The following is a 20651-nucleotide window of genomic DNA, read 5'->3' as shown; positions in this document are numbered from 1 at the left end:
AAATTAGTAAGTTTGCATAAAGATAAACGTACGCATACAATCAAATTGAATCTTATTCATCTTTAATTGAAAGTGGCTATAAAACTGCGGGGTAGGACTAAAAAAAACATTAGAAAAGATTGTGTCTAGAATTAGAAAAATTAGGAATTAATTATAGATTAAAATGTTTCTTTGAAATATATTAAATTAAAAATAAAACTATCAAATTTATATATAAAAAAAACATCTAGGCTTTAATAATAAAAAATAAAAAAAAATTAATTTAATATAATAAAATAAATCACGTAATATTATATAATTAAAAAAATACATTATTACACGCAATAATAGTAGTGGATCGAAATTCTTGAGTCATCATCACACTTAAGAAATTTGGTTTTTGTGAGAAGCAGCACATGTCTGGTGAAGGAGGGAGTTTAACGTGGAGCAGGATGAGCCACCCTCTTGCGTAGCCAATTTGGCCATCTCTGCCAACTCCCTCACTTTCTCTCTCAGTTTTTTCCCCTTGACTCCTTCCATCACCTCCTTCACCGTCTTCTTCAACCCTTCCCTTTTCACAAACCCTCTCACCGACCCATCACACGTTTCCACCCTCAACCCCACCTTCACCTCCTCCTCCACCATTCTCGCATTCAGAAACTGCTCCGCCATTATTGGCCACCCCACTATCGGAACCCCTGCTGTGACACTCTCCATCACCGAGTTCCACCCACAGTGGCTCAGGAACCCTTCCACACTCTCATGCATCAGTATCTCTCTCTGATCCACCCACTCTCTTATCACTATCCCTCTGTCTTTCACTCTTTCTTCATACCCATCTGGTAGCCCCCACTCCTCCTTCCTTATCACCCACAAGAAACTCACCTTCGATTCCTCCAACCCCTTCGCTATCTCCTCCAGTTGCTCCCTTGAAATCTCTGCTTGTGACCCAAACGCCGCATACAATACAGAACTTTTCTCTTCAAGCCTCTGATCCAGCCACGTCACCCACCTTGGTTTCTCTTTCTCATCACCTCCTTCATACACTTTTCTTGTCCATTCAGCCAAACATAAAGGGCCAACGCACCAGCTTTTGGGAGAACATTCTTTGCTCACATAATCAACAAAGGTAGGCTCAAGTTCATAGAAGCTATTGACCAAAATACCATAACTTTCGCGTGTGGATTCAATGATTTTCATGTTGAAAACAAATCCAGGAGTATTGGGGTCGGGGTTTCTATATTCGAAGTCAAAGTCTACCTTGCAGAGTCTGATCCATGGGAACCGAGTCAACTCGACTAACTCGTGATCGGGCTGGGGCCCACTCAAAATTTTCGAACTCCTGGCCTCCATGCAAAGGCTAGTGCTGTAACAGCTCATGCCGAAGTAGACCAGCCTGGGGATTCTGAACTTCTTGGCCGAGTGAAGGGTCCACCAGAGGAAGCCGTCGGTGACCATGAAGCTGACACGTGGAACTAGGGTTTCGAGGAGTTGCTCGAAGTGGGGCTGCATGGCTGACGTGGCGGTGCTGAACTCGTAGAACAGAGGCAAGCCCATGGAGGGAAGCTTGTCTGTGCTCTCCACTCCGGCGGGGATATTCGTGGCGGTGGGGAATGGAAGCGTGACGATGGAGGCGACGGTGCCGTTTAGAGATTCGGCCATGAATGAGTGGTTGGCAGGGGTTGTGACGACGGTGACCGATATGGAACGACGGAGGAGGATTTGGGCCAAGTGGATAAGGGGTACGGTGTGACCTTTGGACATGAACGGGAAAAGAAGAACGTGGGAACCTGCACCATAGGAAGGAATTGGACCCATTTCTTTAACTTGATGGTTCTTACAAGCTACAACCTTGAAGCCTTTTATAGATTTTTTTTTTAAATTAAATTTTTAGTTTCTTCTAACTTTTTCATATTCTACTTTCTCAAAATTTATTTCATAACTTTTATTTTTTCCTTAATTTTTATTAGTATTTTTAGTTTCTTAAGTTTTTTTTTGGTCTATTTTTAGTTCTTTATTAGTTTTTATTATTCAAAATTAGTTTAAAATATATAAAAAGAAGAGGGACTAAAATGGAAAAAAAAAATAATCTTAAGCCATAAAAATAAATAAATGACAAAAAATATACAAAAAATTAAGAAATTAAAAATGCTAATGAAAAATTAATGTAAGATTAATTTTTTTTCCCAAAAATGGACTAATATTGTTATCCATTAGATGATACTTCAGCCTATTAATAATGTGATTAATTTTGTACAAGCTTTGCAAACTTAATTTTGGTCAAAGTGAGAAAACAGTGTGGATCTAACTATTGGGTCCACAATGACTAATGCTTATGGTTAATAAATAGGAAGGTTAGGTACCTGTTATTGTCACGTTATTAGTTACTCTCTACTATTTGTCCATTGAAAACTCTAAAATTTAGAGAGTGTAATCAGGCAATGGAAGGTTTAGCTTTGAGGTTTCTGTAGTGGCATTGCACATCAACAATTCTCATCTTCTTGATCATGTCTTCAACAAGTAAGTGCCATGAGAGTGTTTTAAACTCATAAATTTGTTCTTGGTAGATTTATTTATTTTACACTACAAGCATGAAGAAAATAAGTTAAATATTTGGTACATTTATTTTTTGAAATCAAATGAATCAAGTAATTGCTTTTATTTTCTGTGAATTCTTTTCTCTCTTAACCCAAAAAATGCAAGAGATTTTCTCTTTCTCTATAAATTCAACAGGTAAGTGTTAGCTAAGTTTATTTAAATGAACCCATCATATAGGATGATCTGTTTTTATTTAAAGTATTAGGTGAGAAAAAATTATGTATCTTTATTAATAATTTTTGAATGTTTTCTAAAAAATCATATAGTCTTTTAAAATCTTAAAAATTTATAATATTCTTTTAAATCTTATGAATTCATATTTTATAAATATGTTAAAATCTAAACTATAAAATCCTAATTATAAAAGTCTTTTAAAAATTCTTAAAAATCATTACATTCTTATAAAGTCTTTTAAAATTTACAGGATTTTTCCACCAAACTAATCTTTTAAAATTCTAATCCAACACACCTTTTAAATACACAGAAAAAGAAAAACATGTGTAAGAAAAAACAATTTAGTATGCCTTAGGTTTGAATTCTCATCAAGAAATCTATATTTATATTAAAAATTTGATGATAATATATTTTACCAAGAGTAACAAATATTTATTATTTATTATTATAGTGAAAAATCAATATTCTAGATTTAATGAAAAAAATAAATCAATGACTAAATATGTATTTATTATTTATTAATTTGATTTTATTTATTTAATTAATTAGAATTAATTTAATTATATTTAATTTGAGAATCAGTCAAAAGAGTGTCACGTTTGTTGACAGACACCATCAGTAACTATGTTTTATATAATATAGGTATACAGACATTTATATAATAATAATAATAATAATAATAATAATAAATTATATAATCATTTATGTAAAATAATAATAATAACAATAAATTAAATAATTAAAAATTTTGTGTTTATTTTCTTTATAGATAATTATCATTATCACAAATGCAAGTTTAAATGTTGTTACTATTTTTAATTTAATAAATCATATATATATATATATATATATATATAAATATAATTGACATAAATTAAAAATATTTTATTTCTTTTTTATTGTAATTTTAAACTTTGAAAAAAAAAAGTGAAACATCCTTTTATCAAAACGTGCTGACACGCATGTTAACAGACACCGTCAACATTTTATATATGTACAGAGAGAAATATTTAAGCAAATAAACCATATCTATCTTCTTTTTTTAAGTAAATAAGTTTGCCCTTAATGCTATTTTTCTTAAAAAATTATTAAATGAGAAGATATATTATTTTTTTAAAGGAGAAAATATAATGTTATGGGTTAGTATAAAAGGATTTTTTTTAAAAAAAAAAATCATACCAGAGTTTCTACTAAAAAGTTTGGTATAAAATGATTTTTTTTTTAAAAATTAAATGAGTTTTGCCATGATCGAGTTTTACATTTTTCAAGTTTTTAATCATTTTTAGTTTTTTTCCTTCATACTAATTTAGGTGTTATTGATTTTAACAGAAAAAAATAAATGCAATTTCATTTTGATTATTGATGATTTTGTTTTTTATTTTTATTGTTTTAATGGAAAAGAAAAATTAATTATACAAAACCTAATTTCACCATTTTGTTACATGTGCAAACATGCACAGTCAATCACTATGTTTTATATAATATATAATATATATTAAATTAAATGAGTTTGCCGTGATTGAGTTTTACATTTCCAAGTTTATAACCATTTTTTATTTTGCCATTGATACTAATTTAGGCGCAATTGATTTTTAAAAAAAATTAAATGCAATTTTATTTTGATTATTAATGATTTTGTTTTTATTTTTTATTGAATTTCATTTTGTTTGTTTTAACGGGAAAGAAAGATTAATTATGCGACACCTAATCTTACCATTGTTTATCACATGTGCAAACATGAACAATAAGTGGTGTTTTATATAATATACTAGCTTAATACCCGCACACTGCATAGTTAAATTTGGAGTAATTTTTTTTAAATTATATACAAATTTAAATTTAAATTTTATTGTTTTTTAATTATTAAAATAATCTAAGATCAATTCAAATATTCACATAACATAATTTATTACAATTTTAAGAATAAATTTATTAAATCTTAATTTAAGTATTTTATTTCATTGTTTCCCAGTATCAATAAAACATTTTTTTTTTGAAAATTTTAAAATTTCAGATAAATATTCATAAATACTTCCAAATAATTAAAATTTATAAATTTTAATTTAATTTTATATTCTGAACTATTCAATTTCAATAAAGTATTTATAATATTTTGAAATGTTTCAAGTTTCAATAAAACATTTATAAAAATTAAAATAATTAAGATTAGTACATTAAAAAACTATCAATTTAATATTCTATTAATGTATGGAATTATGAAACAATATAAATTTAAGAATATTAATTTTTTTTTGAAAACAAATAACATGTATATCCCTTATAAAGTGTTCAGTAAAAAAAAATCCCTTATAAAGTATCAAATATTTATCTACTTTACTTTATATATCGCTTATTCGAATTCAAATCAGTTACAAATATCAATTATAATTTTATAGTAATCTTTTATAATTACCATGTTGTATTAGATTTAATGAAATTTTAAGATTTCAATTCAATTCAATTAAGAAAATCTAATATTAATAAAATTTAAATTAAGATAAGTTTAATCTTTCATAATTATCATGATGTATTACCATATATTTATATTAACGAATCTAATTTCAGTAGATATATTAGAGAATTCAATACTAACATAATTGATGCATGAATGCATTTTTTTTATTCGTATAATGATCATGGGTGCATGTAATTATTTTTTATTTGGTACATAATGCATGTATTATCCATATTAATCTATTTTTTAATTAATGTGAAGAATATCCAATTTATTGGCATTAATATTTTTATAAACAAAATATGATCATGATATAATGTTTAAAATTTAAAGCTGATCACGATATATTAGTCACGTACATAATTTATTTTCTAATCCTAAAATCATATAATAAAATTTTATATTTCTTTTTTTGATAAAATATGACAAAATATTATATTTCATTTTCTGATCATGTACATCAATATATCAACATATAATAATAAAATCATATATTTTATTTTTTAGTCACGTACATCAATTATTAATATAATAATAGGTTAAAATACAATTTTTTGTTGTTCTATTTTCTTAAATATATGATTTTAGTTTTTCTTTTTTTTAATTGAGATATTTTATCTTTTATTTTTCAAAATTTTGTGATTTTAATTTTTATTTTTAATTGAGACATTTCATTTTTACTTTTAAAAAATTTATAATTTTAATTTTTGTAATCAATTTCAAACGTTAATCCATGTATTAGGTAAAGATTGACGGATAATTATTTATTTATTATATACATGAAAAATATTTTTTTTGAAATTATTTAATTATTAGTAAGCTTAATTTATTAAATAAAAATTAAAAAAATACACAATCAATAAGTCTAAAATTAAGGAGACTAAAATATAAATTTTTTAAAAATAAAAAACAGAATGTCTCAATTAAAAAATAAGACTAAAATTATAAATTTTTAAAAAGTAAAACGTATAATTTTAAAAAGTAAAACACAAAATATCTCAATTAAAAAATAAAATAATTAAAATTACAAATTTAAAAAATAAAAATTATATTTTACCCAAAATAAAATTAAGAGTATTAATATAATATTTTTTTTGTTGCCCATATTATTGGTACGAAGTTGTACCCATAAAGAACAATAATAAATATTTGTAAAGTAGGTATTTCTCTAGCAAGATGACTCAAGATAAATATTCTTCTACCATGATAATTTTTTTCATATCTAAAAATGAAATTAATTGGAATCCCTAACCAGTTCATTAGAAGACCGAGAACGATATCGCTTTTGTCAAACTTGGTGTGTTAATGGAGTATTTGATACTTGAGTCCCTAATTTAATTTGCTAGGGAAAGCTACGGTTGGACCAAAATCAACCAGTACCTACTTGAAACCGAGTGAAAAAACCTACTACTCCCACTCCCAGTGACTGAGTGAAAAACCACAACCTAGAAAGAAATGAAGAAAATAGAGCACTCTGAACAAAAAGCAACGGAACCAACCAAAAAGGATTCAAAGGGCAACAAACAAGAAGGCACAGACTCAGAGTCAGAGCAATACCAAAACGAAGAAAATCAACTCCACACGCTTTCGGAACCATCACCATCCTTCTCTCTCCGTTCCCGCAAATCCCCTTCGCCACCACTCCACTCCCTCTCTGACTCCCCCATCTCCGATGCCCACCTCTCCCCTGCGCCGCAGAAGCCGCCGCCCGATTCCTCGCCGGACTCCTCGATCTCCGACGGCCACTTCACGATCGGTGAACAGCGCCTCTCCCCGGCGCCGCCGACCGTGGTGACGGCTCATCGGTTGAAGGTGGAGCCCGCGGTGTTGACCAGGGTCGATCCCGGCGCCGAAGAGGGTTTCGTGAAAGACGTCGAACAAGCCACCGGCAGCGCCGGTAGTCGACGCCTCAGACCGGATATGACCGGTTTGTTGAGGTCGAAAAAAATCGCCACGTGGAGCAAGCTCTTGCTGGGTCTTCGAGTAACCGCTTTTGTTTTCTGCTTGGCGTCTTTCTCGGTGTTGGCCACTGATAAGAAACAGGGCTGGGCTATCGACTCTTTCTATTTATACAAGGAATTCAGGTATTAATATATATATATATTTGTAATAATTAGTTTATTAGTTAATTGTTGGTTTCATGTGGTGTGTGTGATTTTGCAGGTATAGTTTGTCAGTGAATGTTATTGGGTTTGTGCATTCCGCGTTGCAGATATGTGATCTTGGGCGGTACTTTGCAACGGGAAAGCACTTGGTGGAGCACCAGCTAAGGGGTTATTTCACTTTCGCGCTGGATCAGGTAAAGCAAGTTCTATGTTCTCTCTGACTTTGAAGGCATTGATTGAGGGTTTTTGTCTATTAATTATTGTTATACGACCGAAAGAAGCCTCGCTTGGCTTTAAACGAAATTTGTAGTTGATTGGGGCTGGTGTAATTTGTGGTCAACAATAATCATATGAGAAACCTCAAAGGAAAGACTATAGTCGAGTCTTGCTGGGTTTGGTTCCAATTTTTTGTGAAAACCATCTTCAGCCAAAAAGAAGGCTAAAATATCTTTTTGATTTCTTAAATTTGGGTCAAGAAAAAGTCCACTTTCGGTTCCTAATTTCTGATCATTTTAGTTCCGAATAAGGGTTGGAAGTGGGTTATTTTTTAATCATGGGATTGAGAAAATCACTTCCAAATTTGAGGAACAAAAGCAAACTTAATCCAAATTTGAAGGACAAAAAGATACTTAAACCTCTGAAATTTTAAGATCTGCACTTGGAAAGTGAAACACTTGAGAAAATCACTTTTAAATTTGAGGAACAAAAACAGACTTAACCATGTTTAAACTTCTTAAATTTTTTAAGATCTGCACTTGGAAAGTGAAACACCTTTCGGACACCTTTTTACTCGCTTCCCCCTGTTTGGGTTTTCCCGTTTGCTTTTTTAAAGTTGGTTCTAAGTTCCAAAGTTTTCTGTAAAGCCTAACTTTATAATAGTATGGTAGGGAAATGTTTTGAACAATAAAATGGAACAACAAAAAGTTGTGTCCTTTGATTTTGGGGTATGCTTTTAAAATGTATTTATATTGAAAAAGATAAAAAGTGATATTTATATACGGTGTTAATTTTCTTGTGTTCAAATAAAGAAACTCTATTTGAATGCTTATTCCATAGTCTTGAGGATTAATTTATAAAGTTTAATGGTCTCACACTAACCGTGTAAATTACTATTGATATGACTTTTAAAGTAATTATCATAAAAGTCAATAATTTTATCATATATAATGGGTTGTGATTGGATAATGGTGTAAAATCATAAGTGTATAATCTTTTTTCTCTAATTTTTAAGTATGGGTTAATCATTTTACTACTTGAGGTTTAGAAACTCTGTTAATCCTGACTTTACAAAACGTCATTTAATTTATTTTATTACAGAAGAATTTTAAAATTTCCAGAACTAAAATGTTGGACATAAGATTGGTAGAGTGGTGGTCGTGGTGACCAGTGCTCTGCTATTTAAATTATCAGTAATTACTAATTAGTAGTAATTAGTATTTTTTTTTCTGTTAAATCATGTATTTGCTTGGTTATTTGTAATCGTTTTAATGGGTGAAATATTGTATTTCCCAACAGGCAAGGAACATTTATCACATTTGTTGATTTGATATTGCCCCACTTTTATATCCTAGATATAAATATAAACGAAAGGAACTTTTTTGTCTAAAAATGTGAATTTTTTGAATGCCTAAATAATTTTAAATGGTCAATTTAAGAAGTCATCTCTGTAATTTTGAAATACATCGGCAAATATTTCTATTATATAATCGCCATATTATTACATATCAGTAGATTATCATTCATTACTTGTATTCGTTTTTACAGTTAATTACTTGTATTTTACATGCATGTTTTTTTCGCTTCTGTATTGGATACTTTGGTGCTTAGATGCTGAAAAGAGGGCAGGGATATGGGAACAGTAACTTAAATTATGAGCCTCTCACAACAACAAAAATGGCTTCAAAGTTTACTCGACACCTCTGTCATAAATCTTTTAGCACGTTATTTCAACTGTTACATGTTTCAATACGTCTTCTGTCATTATATAAAGAGTATTTCTTTGAAAGATAACCAAATACTTAAAATCACCTGGGTGGTATTACCATGAAGACTTCTGATTTATGGACACCTGAAAAGTCCAAACTCCTAATTGGCATTTACCATTTTTTCTGTGTCTCTCACTTTTATCATATCACATAGGGGTGACAAATGGATGAATCTTATCAATCATAATCTATATATCCTTGGATCGGATTAAAATAATCTATTTTGGTGCATGAAAAACTATTTAATGGATCTGATCCATTTGATAAGAAAATCCATCTGATCCATCTGATAAGAAAATCCATCTGATCCATCCATTAACTCTTTTTTCATGGATCGATATTATTCATCCAATCCATAAAAATATTTTAAAACTTAATTATTTTTAGTTTGAAAATAATATATTTTAAAAAATTCACAATATTTTCTAAAATAATAATAGTCCCAACAGATGTCGACTGAAGTTGTGTTTTGCTAACCTTGATCGAGTTTAATTTTTAGGCAACATCAATTGAGTTTTTTTGGCTGATGTCAGTTAAGGTTTTTTGTTGGTGTTAGTCGAAACTATTTTTTTGCAAGTGTTGGCTAGGGTTATTTGGTTGAGGTCAACTGAGACTATTTTTTAACCAACATCAGTCATGGCTAATTTTTGATTGATGTCAGCTAGGTTTTTTGTGTTGACATTGGTTGGACTATTTTTTTGCTAGCGTTGACTAGGTTTTTTTTTTGTTAAGGTCAACTAAGGCTATTTTTTGGTCGATGTTAGTTAGAATTTTTGACAGACTTGGCTGATGAGTATTTTTGACATACATCGACCATGATTATTTTGGCCGATATCAGCCAAGACTTTTTTTAGCTAGAAAATAGCCACGACCAAAGTTGGCTGAAGATCCTAACCGACGTTGTCCTAAAAATAGCATCAGTCAATGTCGACTGAAAGACATCATCAGCCGACGTCGGCCGAAAAAACTTAGGACGTTATTAGCCAAAAACTAATCTCAACCAAAGTTGTTCAAAAAAAATCCTGGTCCACATTATCTGAAAAATACCATTGGCTGACATCTGATGAAAAACACCATCAGCCAATGTGTGTCCCAAAATATCTTTAGTCGATGTCGGCTAAAAATACCCTCGACCGATGTCAGCAAAAAAAAATTACCTGCCAACATCGACTTAATAACTTAGGCCAATGTCTACCAAAAATTAGTTTCAACTATCGACAACAAAAAAAAATGGTCAACGTTGGTAAAAAATTGCCCATAAATTATTTTATTATTAAGTTGGATCAATTTTGATATATTAAGTATTAATTAAAGGATCCATTGAATTTTGAAAATTAGTGGATGAATCATTAACTATCCATAAAATTAAATTGATGAATTTAGATTCATCCATTTATTTAATTCTTTTGTAATGGATGGATTTATTGTGGATGGATAAATGGATTCATTTTGATTCATTTGCCACCCTATCACATATTAATTAGATCTTTATTCAACCATAAAAGGATGTCCCAGATTATGCTCCCCATTTACTCCAAACTCGCTCTAATTGAGTTAAAAATCCTCGATTATAAACTGACATTAATGTTGTTGTTCCCCTTAGGTATCTTAAAAGCTATGTTCTATAGTTACATTGCTTGCATACTAACTAGTTGCTGATCTTGAGGTTTTCAATTGCAGATCTTGACATACCTTCTAATGTCAGCATCATCATCGGCTGCCACTAGAGCTTATGATTGGGTTTCCAATTGGGGTGAGGACAAGTTCCCCTACATGGCAAATGCATCTGTGGCTTTGTCCTTGGTTGCTTTTGTGGCCTTTGCCTTAGCCTCTCTTGTCTCTGGTTCTATTGTTGTAAGGTTCACATAATTTATACATGTACTATGTATGAGGTGTGCAAACTCTTATCTGAGATACTGGATTAAGCTTTATCCTTTCTCGATTGAAAATCGTCCCATATTTTCAGAAGGCAGACTCACTTTGTACAGAAGGGAAACTCACTTTATTTCTCTGTCAACTTTAATTTGTATAGATGCAGGTGGATTTACAGCTTGCTGAACTGGCTTGTATATGAACTTTTGCATTATTGAGATGGTATTAAGCTTACTTTTTTATCTGATGGGTTAGGACTTAAGACTAGAGTGCGATTAACGTACACCACATTTTGGGGTGTGTTGGTCAATAAAGGAAAGAGAGAGAAATCAAGAAAAAAGAAAAGAAAGTCACAAATAATTATGAAATAAAAAGAGAAATAGGAAAAAAAGTATAGTAAAAATGAGATGGAAATAAGGAAAATAAATTTAGGAGTATAATTATCATTAAAAATAGCATTTGTCCTCTTGATAAATCATTAGTTTTATTATTAAAGGAATAGTGTGTTCAGACTTCTACTCATACTGACAACAACTTTAATGAGGCATACATGTGAGATTATATGCTCTGACCTGCCATCCATATTTTAATTAAATGTTTTTTTAACATTAGTCAAAAGTATAACATTTTACTCTATTAAATATTTGAATTATATATGTTCATCTTGTTTTACTGCTGTCCATTGATTTATTGAGATATAAACAGATCGTCATTTTGATTCCATCGTATTTCATTCCTAACAATTTATTGATATATCTTTATTTTTAACAATTTGAAGTACCATGAGGTTCTTTTAGAACCAAACCACTAATTATGTAAGAGGAATTTTTGAGATTTCTACATCTTCAATTTGGTCATCTTATTTTGTAGCTTTTTTTCTAGAATTTTTTTATCTTTGGAACCAATGAGTCTACCACGATTCAAGCATGTTAATGACTTGTGCAATATTATCTAACATGAACACAAAATTTTATTGGAGCATTAACAATTTGTTTATATATATAAATATATATATATATATATATATATATATATATATATATATATATAATTTTGTCATTTTTTGACTAAACTTTGTAAATGAATCAAGAAAAGATGATAATTAATTTCAACTACCATTTCTTTCAAACAACTTATTCTCTCCAAATGATGTTGGACAACTAATTTAAAATGACAATCAACAAATTGAAATAAATCTTTATAAATGGATATTCTTTTTCAACTTATATTCTCAACCTTCTTTCAGGACTCATCTTTGTGTGTACACAACACATCTACAAATTCTCAAATGAAAAATATAAGGTCACCAAAACAATTTCAAAGGGGAAAGCTAATTATAACTTGTTGTCATGATGTGAATCAATAATCATTATAAACATAAGAAGTAAACTCACAAACGTAATTGTTGGAGTTAGCCTTAGTGGTCAGTACATTTTAGACTAACTATATTTGTATTATGATTTTGATTTATATATTTTATATACATGAGGAATGTCAATTACTATGTTATTAGTTTTATAGCGTAATAGTATCCTTAGAATAAGCTATTTGATTGATGGAAAATCAAGTGGGACTAGGTTGTGAGATTCATTGAACAATGAAATGTTATTCTAAAAGTATATGTAGTCAAGTATTTTTGTTGACTAGAGTAGCAATAATGCATTGAGACTATTGTGTGAGTAGATTGATGACCACGTCTCATATGATGAATATGATATATCAAGTCGGCACACAAACATAAATATTAGGAGTAATATTTATACTATTTGTTATCCTTGTTATGAGAAATTTCTAGGTTTAGAAACTTATTTAAATTTTTTATGAACACCATTTTTATAAGAAAGAATGATGAATTAATTATGAATAAATCTTAAAAGTATAAAAGATCAATATTCTCATCAAAAGGTTTAATTTCGGTGAAAGTAGTCTTCAATATTATATTATGTACGTGAAGAACATAAAGTGATCAGATAGAAAGTTAGAGTTTAAATTCAAATTCAAAATGAACTTTATAAAAGTTTGGCAAAGAAGATCACATGAAGACAATTAAACCATTAGATCTATGTAGTTAGAAATCTATTGTACACATGTCAAAATCCTATAATTTGACCATTAGTATTCGAAGTCTATAAATAAAGACCTTCGACAATCATTTTTCGTTGGATTAAATCACTATCACTCAACCCATGAGATAGGGAAGTTAAGATGATAGAAGGAGAAGATAGATATCATACAAATTGTTAAGTTTATTGTGAATAACAAAAATTACAATGAAGGGGTTCAAAGCACTCTCTAGCTCTCTGAACCCATAATACCAAACTCCTTATAAAGGAGAGAACAACTAACTGTCTAATTGAAAATGATTACAAAATAAAAATAAAAGACAATTACAGTTATAACATACCATATGTTAATGAAACACCAGACTAGATGCTCTCTTCTACGTGACTGGATGTTCCACCAAATTATAGAAGACCAATATAAAAGACAAGAGTATTGTGCAAGATGACCAATATAGTCTTCCACCCTATCTCTATTGTCCATCGTCCAACAATCAACATAAACAAAATAGACTTAGGTGTCTTCATAAAAAATGTAGCCTTATATGTTAGCTAACAAATGATGTTGCTTTAACTTAATTTGGACTTCTAGAACTATATATATAGAACAATTAGTGAGCGAAGGTCAAGCAGTCAAGGTTGTGCAATCAATTCATGTTCTTCCTAATTTTAGGCATGGTATACAATTTAACTCACTTTCAAGGTAAAAATAGAAGTTTGTTGATTTGTCTTATCTTTCAAACAAGATAAGAATTAACTTGATTGAGTTAGTATAACTCCATATATAACTTTTACATCGTATAGAGGTCATAGGACGTAAAAGGAAATAAAGGAGGTAGTACCCCCAAAAACTTAAGAAATGATATACAAACTATAGGTGTTGATAGACAATTTCTATAATATGAAAATGATATAGAATTTGGACAAATTGAATATGTACTACTTAGTTAAGTATGCTTAAGGATGGTTGTGATTGAGTTATATTTAGGAATGTTGTTCCTTGTGATTACGAATATGTTTTTATGTATATTGAAATGAGTGACAAGTGATGCATGATGCTTATAAGATGTGGATGAAGAGATGTCATGGTACATGACTAGAATTTGAAATGTTTAGAGAACTTAGTCCATGTGGGATAGGATTCTCCATGTGATGTGATTAGTGAAACCATATGCATCTTATGTGATCACGCATCATAAATGTGCATATGCTTTTAAGATAGAAGATGTGGTCGAACTTAACTTGGGAGGATATGAATGAGTTGAAGTATGACTATTTTCTTGGAGGTATCCAATTTGGAATCCTCGTGTAACTTGTGTTGATCCCATGGGTTGAAGTATCCTTGCAAGATTGGGTAACTCTGACAAGCTGCTAGCAGTCGTTTCAATGAGAGTGTAGTAATGGGATCTTGTGGGTCCATTACTACATGTTCTTCTGAGCTTCTTTTGTAATGTTTTTTTACTGGTTCCACATGCATATGACAATAGAAGGAAAAAACATCGCATTGCATACATGTATTATTGTGAGTGTGTTTGATTGGTGTGGTATTGTGATGTATGGAGTCAGATCTGCACTGTGTTGATTCTTGTGTGTAATGAGAATGATTTCTATAAAAGATTAATGATGTTTTGTTTATGTGAAAGGCTATCATTGTGACTTGTAATGTGATTTGATTTGTTACCAAGGTTAATGGCAAGCCAAGAGTTATATATAAAATAGTACTATGTGAGTCCTAATCGGGGCAAGTATAGATGTGAGAAGGTGTGTTAATAATTAAGCATAAAACGATGTAAGATGAACATTAAAGATATCTTAGAATATTAGTAAGCTTAGATTTAATTTTTGTATACAACCCTAAGTATAAATGAAAGAAGGAAAGAATCTAAATTAGGAATATTTAGTTAACTGGATAGAATTGTGGTAGAAAAGTGTTAACGGTGAAAGTGAAGTCCTATAATAATAGTGAAAGTAAATTAGTATAATCAGGCAAGATAACTGAAAAGTCAATGAAAATTATTAATGATAGAAAGGTGTAGATTCGATCTAGGCATGATGATCATATTATAAGCTCAATAAGAATAAAGTCCTCAAAGATAAACAAATGGGATGTTTAGGTAAAAGAATAAGTCTAATCTATCCGTAAAACTCATAGATAGAATATTCATTTATGTCTCACCCCTTTAAATTCCATCCATAAGATCCATAGAACACTCATAAAACATTATGTTTCACCTTTTAAGTTTCATTCTTTCTAGAAAACAAGTGATGGCACATGTTGTTGGAGCATAAAGCCTAGCCAAGTCACCATTGAAAATGTAGTTTAGTTATTTTATATTTTGTATTTTTCTTATATGATATATGATGCAAATGTTATAAGAAATAAGTTGTATTTATTTTACATATGAAATCAAGTTGTAAAGTTTATGTTTGCTTCCACATGAGATCATTGTATAAATATTTTTTTAATTTTCATATTCTAGAATCATAAACATAATTACAGTAATATCCTTAGGGTGTTAGAGAGTCCATTTTCATAATCCGCATCAAACAACTTTTCTTTCCACCTCGCCGCCACACGCCACTGTGAAGCAATTTTCGACCACCACCAAAGACCTCTTCACCGACTTAAGAAACAACTTCTTTCTCCCTCTCCTGCCAACCCTTCCTTCTACTTCTCTTTCGCTCACTCGCTAATTGATGGTTGTTGTGGTGTCGCGTTGCTTAGAGGTTAGAATCAACAGTGTAGGTGGAGGCAAGCAGCAGCTAGCAGACAAGAAGACCGATTTGTAAATTTCAAAACTATTTTGTTGTAAATAAATCTGGCCCATCAACTGGTTTCCATTAACAGATATGACTCATTGAATAAATAATAGATATATCTCACAGTATAGAATGGTGGCGCACCCATAAGATTATTCACCGTAGAAGTAACTGTAAATAAGAATAAGATTGCAACACATCCAATTTTGACCCTTCAAATGATTTTATTACTATACATTAATTTTATACACTTTTTAATATAAAATATACCTTTAAATAAAAAATCATACTTAAACTTAAAAAGACTTATCATGAATAACAAGTTCTTCTTAAGAATATAAAAATATAAAATAAGTCAAATGAGACTTAAGTATAGTTCGATCTAATTATTATATGTTTACATGAAAAATAAATCCTATCAAGAATAAAAAAAATTATTATATTTTTCAAAATTTTAACTTCTTATAAACTTATTTTTCATATATTTTTTTTCTTCGAATATTAGTTGAGTTATATAATTTTTAAAATTGTGTCAAAATTATATGTTTCAGAAAGTAATATTTTAAGAGATAAAACAAATTAAAATGAATATTTTAAAAAGCTAACAAGACAAACATATTTTAATAAAACAACCTTAAAATAACTTTATTTAACTACTACTTCAACATACTATCAATATCGCAGTTTGATTTACCCTACCACAAAAGAAAAAAGGAAAAAGAAATAATCATTAAAGTATTCAGTACTCTTTTGACTAAGTTAAATTAAAATAATCACTTTCTTCAATGGAAACTACAGTACGAAATTATTATTTCCAAGCAACGAATAATGATGTTAAACGTGTTCTAATAATTGCACGGGCTCAATAATTCTAATATTTGTATCCCCAAAACCACTTTACTCTCTCGTTCACTCTGCATCTGACTCCTATAGTTTCCTCTGCTAATTCCATATCCCCGTTTTCCTTCACTCTTGAACCCCGATTCATTTCCACCAGCACAAGAAGCATGGCTGCAATATCAATACCTTCTCACATGAAAGCTTGGACATACTCTGAGTATGGAAAATCCAAGGAAGTTCTCAAGTTTAATCAGAGTGTGGCTTTGCCTGAGGTGAAGGAAGACCAGGTCCTCATCAAGGTCGCTGCTGCTTCCCTTAACCCCATTGATCATAAGAGAATGGAAGGCTATTTCAAGAACAGCGACTCCCCTTTACCTGTAAGTAAGACAATTTCATTGCTTACCCTCTATTTGTCTTTTGCTTCATTTACTTGTTAGTTTTTTTAACATTAAAATTGGCATCTCGATCGCTATTTCTAATATGATCCGTTCTCCTTAACTGGCAGTATTTTATTATAAGATAATCTAAGTAGTAGGTTTTGGTAAAAGTATTTTTATTTTTTATTTTTGTTTTTAAATGTTTGTCTCACTTAAAACCTTTTATTTATAAGATAATAATAATTTTCGTTGAGAACTTAACTATAGCCACATCTAATTGAAGTCTTTCCCCTCAATTACCTTATTTTAAGGGATTTGATTCTAATTCTACATGGACCATCGCCTTGTTGATGTTGAAAGAAATAGGTTTCGTGAAACTAATATTTTTTAAAAATAACTGTCTCACTTCAAATTTGATTATGAGCTAGTAAAGATAGATTTGGAGCTCAAATAACTTTGTAGTCAAATTGAAGACATTTCATCCCAAAATTGATTTTGGAGCTAAAATCTCATTTGACACAATTCTCAAATGCACAACCATACACCTTAAAAATAGGTAAACTCACATTTACTCTTCAAAAAATGGGTTTGAAGACTTACAAAATTACAACCAAAAACATAAGCTTGAGTTTTAACATTACGTGTTTCTTATGTAATTTGTTTTGCTTAGTTGTCACTTCTCATGCTTGATCAGATTAAGAACATAAATTTTAGTGGGAAGAAACTAGAAATTTAGATAAAATCTTTCATAAAAAAAAGGGATTTTTTTATGGGTTATTATGTCCCAAATTAGTTCTTCTATTCACATTTATTTATTATATTATACTATAATTTTGTGTGTTTGGTGCATGTGAAGACTGCTCCGGGTTATGATGTTGCTGGAGTGGTGGTTAAAGTGGGAAGTGAAGTGAAGAAATTTAAGGTTGGGGATGAAGTTTATGGTGATATCAATGTGAAAGCTTTGGAATATCCAAAGGTGATTGGTTCTTTGGCTGAGTACACTGCTGCAGAAGAGAGGCTATTGGCTCACAAGCCACAGAATCTGAGCTTTGCTGAGGCTGCTAGCCTTCCTTTAACACTTGAGACTGCTTATGAAGGCCTTGAACGAACCGGGTTTTCTGCTGGGAAATCTATCCTTGTGCTTGGAGGTGCTGGTGGAGTTGGAACCCATGTTATTCAGGTATGAGTATGATCTACTACAATGTTATTGATTCATAAACAATATGCTTTTTCAGTTTTATTAAGATGTCCTTGTAGTGATAGTAAGTTGATCTTTTTTCTTCTCTGTTGGATTATGATTGATTCATTAAGTTCATTACAGATGAACTAAGCTTACTAAACATTATATATATATATATATATATATATATATATATATATATATATAGGGATCCACTTATTTTCTTTAGATCTAATGATAAAGATTAGTTACTTATTACAACCATTAGATTTCTAGAAAATGAATGGTAAGGATGAGGAGTAACTTCTTAAGAGTTACTCTTGGAGTAAGTGGATCCTTATATATTCACAATAAACTTTCCATACATTTGTTTTGCTTGAATAGACACTCCCTGATGCTGTTTGTAGTGCTTAAAAGAGTCACATTATCTCAGCAACCTGGTTTGAATTCAATCAACATTCAAAGCACCTCATGAGTGCTTCCTTTTCACATATTGTTCTATTTGGGCGAGGATCTCAATCAGTGGGGTTTGTGGAGGATACTACTGATGTACGCAATCTTAGCCTGCAAGTGAAGAGGATTTTTCAATGATTTGAATCTTCTAGCAATTTTACCATTGTGTTCACCTTAATATGTTGTTATACTTATTTTATTGTTTACATTTTCTGTGAACACCTCTCTTTATGGATTCAATAACTTAAAATCATTGTAGATTGAATACAGATTGCAGAAAACAGTAACTTTCTTCCTTCAGTCTCAAAACTCCCATATCAATATTCATATCAAGTGTTTATAATTAATAATGCCTTGTTGGCACAGCTTGCCAAGCATGTTTATGGAGCATCCAAGGTAGCAGCTACTGCTAGCACTAGGAAACTGGAACTATTAAGGAATTTGGGAGCTGACTGGCCTATTGATTATACAAAGGAGAATTTTGAAGACCTGTCTGAAAAGTTTGATGTGGTGTATGATACAGTAGGTCAGATTTTCAGCACATTCTTCTATATGAATTTTGAGGTTGGTCAAGTATCTTGTAGAATACTAACATGTTTTTCTAAAATCAAACACAGGGCAAACTGAACAGGCATTCAAGGTTTTGAAAGAAGGAGGAAAAGTTGTGACAATAGTACCACCTGGATTTCATCCAGCTATCCTTTTCATACTCTCTACTGATGGGGCGATCTTAGAGAAACTAAACCCCTATTTTGAGAGTGGTAAGCTGAAGCCAATACTTGACCCGAAGAGCCCGTTTCCATTTTCTCAGACTGTTGAAGCGTTTGCCCATCTGGAAACAAACAGAGCAACTGGAAAAATAGTTGTCTATCCCATTCCATGAACATGCATAAGCTCCACTACAATCTACATGCTTCTGTCTGTGATTTAAGGTTTGTGTTAAAAGAGTGAGGCACATTAGTACATGTTCTCCATAGCCTAAAGCTACCCACTTACTCTTCAAGAGTGTGTAGTGGAATAACTAAGTTTTACAAGCGTGCCTGCAACTGTGGCTTTAACATAGTGTGGTTTGTAATTTGTTTTTGGTGTGCATACTGTGGTTTGTAGTTTTGGCTAATGAAATAATCACATGGTTTTTTTTTAACTAGTTTGGTCTCAATAAGTCTGTTTGATATACCTTGGTCGTGTTCATGGCCCATCCTAACTAAAGACTGCTCTAACTTAAGGATTTATGGGTTGTGATGGGTGGTCTTGTTGGGACGGGTGTTGCATTGATTACTCAATTTTTTCATGTTAAACTTCACATAATTTTATAATAGGATTCAGTGTCGTTTTGGTTTTAGTGTGGATTTGGACTAAAGTGAAATCTGAATTATTAAATTTGAGTTGGATTAAATTAGTTTATAAACCTTTTTCAACTATAAACTGAGTTGAACAAACTTGATTAATGTAATGACTCGTTGTTAAATAACACTATTTAACAGCACAAGACAAAAATATTATTACTAAAGAAGGCACTTAAGCATAAGATGTGCCAAGTGCGGTCACAAAGTAACATGCGTTCTGCATAATTACCTAACAAAGCACATGTGCATACACATGCACCCCCTAATGCCCAATCCAACGTGATTACTGTCACTAAATTACGCGTACAATCCTTCAAGCTGCTAAAAGACACCTACCAGTATGATTCGTCTCAAAGTTTGAATCACATGCCATTCCCCCTTTACCAAGCACTTGCAATTCCAATCTACTAAAACGATAAAACCCACCTAGCCTCCACGAATAGTATGTTATTTCTTAGTTAGGCTTG

General features: G+C 30.9%; 3 protein-coding genes across 3 annotated transcripts; 2 read left to right on the top strand and 1 right to left on the bottom strand.

Annotated features, from left to right (window-relative positions):
- Positions 1-261: 261 nt before the first annotated feature.
- Positions 262-1821, bottom strand: LOC114391067 (UDP-glycosyltransferase 90A1-like). The gene has a single exon (XM_028352063.1). The coding sequence runs from the start codon at positions 1795-1797 to the stop codon at positions 364-366; it is 1434 nt and encodes a 477-aa protein (XP_028207864.1). The 5' UTR covers positions 1798-1821; the 3' UTR covers positions 262-363.
- A 4626-nt stretch (positions 1822-6447) lies between these two features.
- On the top strand, positions 6448-11415 carry LOC114390820 (CASP-like protein 4A1). Its single transcript, XM_028351710.1, has 3 exons — positions 6448-7290; positions 7370-7505; positions 10977-11415. Exons 1-3 carry the CDS (start codon positions 6662-6664, stop codon positions 11163-11165), a joined length of 954 nt encoding a protein of 317 aa, XP_028207511.1. The 5' UTR covers positions 6448-6661; the 3' UTR covers positions 11166-11415.
- A 5445-nt stretch (positions 11416-16860) lies between these two features.
- LOC114390622 (2-methylene-furan-3-one reductase-like) lies at positions 16861-20058 on the top strand. Its single transcript, XM_028351423.1, has 4 exons — positions 16861-17205; positions 18062-18385; positions 19205-19364; positions 19456-20058. Exons 1-4 carry the CDS (start codon positions 16996-16998, stop codon positions 19719-19721), a joined length of 960 nt encoding a protein of 319 aa, XP_028207224.1. The 5' UTR covers positions 16861-16995; the 3' UTR covers positions 19722-20058.
- Positions 20059-20651: the final 593 nt, after the last annotated feature.

The sequence above is a fragment of the Glycine soja genome, chromosome 16 (assembly GCF_004193775.1).
Source record: "Glycine soja cultivar W05 chromosome 16, ASM419377v2, whole genome shotgun sequence".
Taxonomy (NCBI): Eukaryota; Viridiplantae; Streptophyta; class Magnoliopsida; order Fabales; family Fabaceae; genus Glycine; species Glycine soja.
The sequence above is the reverse complement of the archived record's forward strand: the minus strand, read 5'-3'. Positions and strand labels throughout refer to the sequence as shown.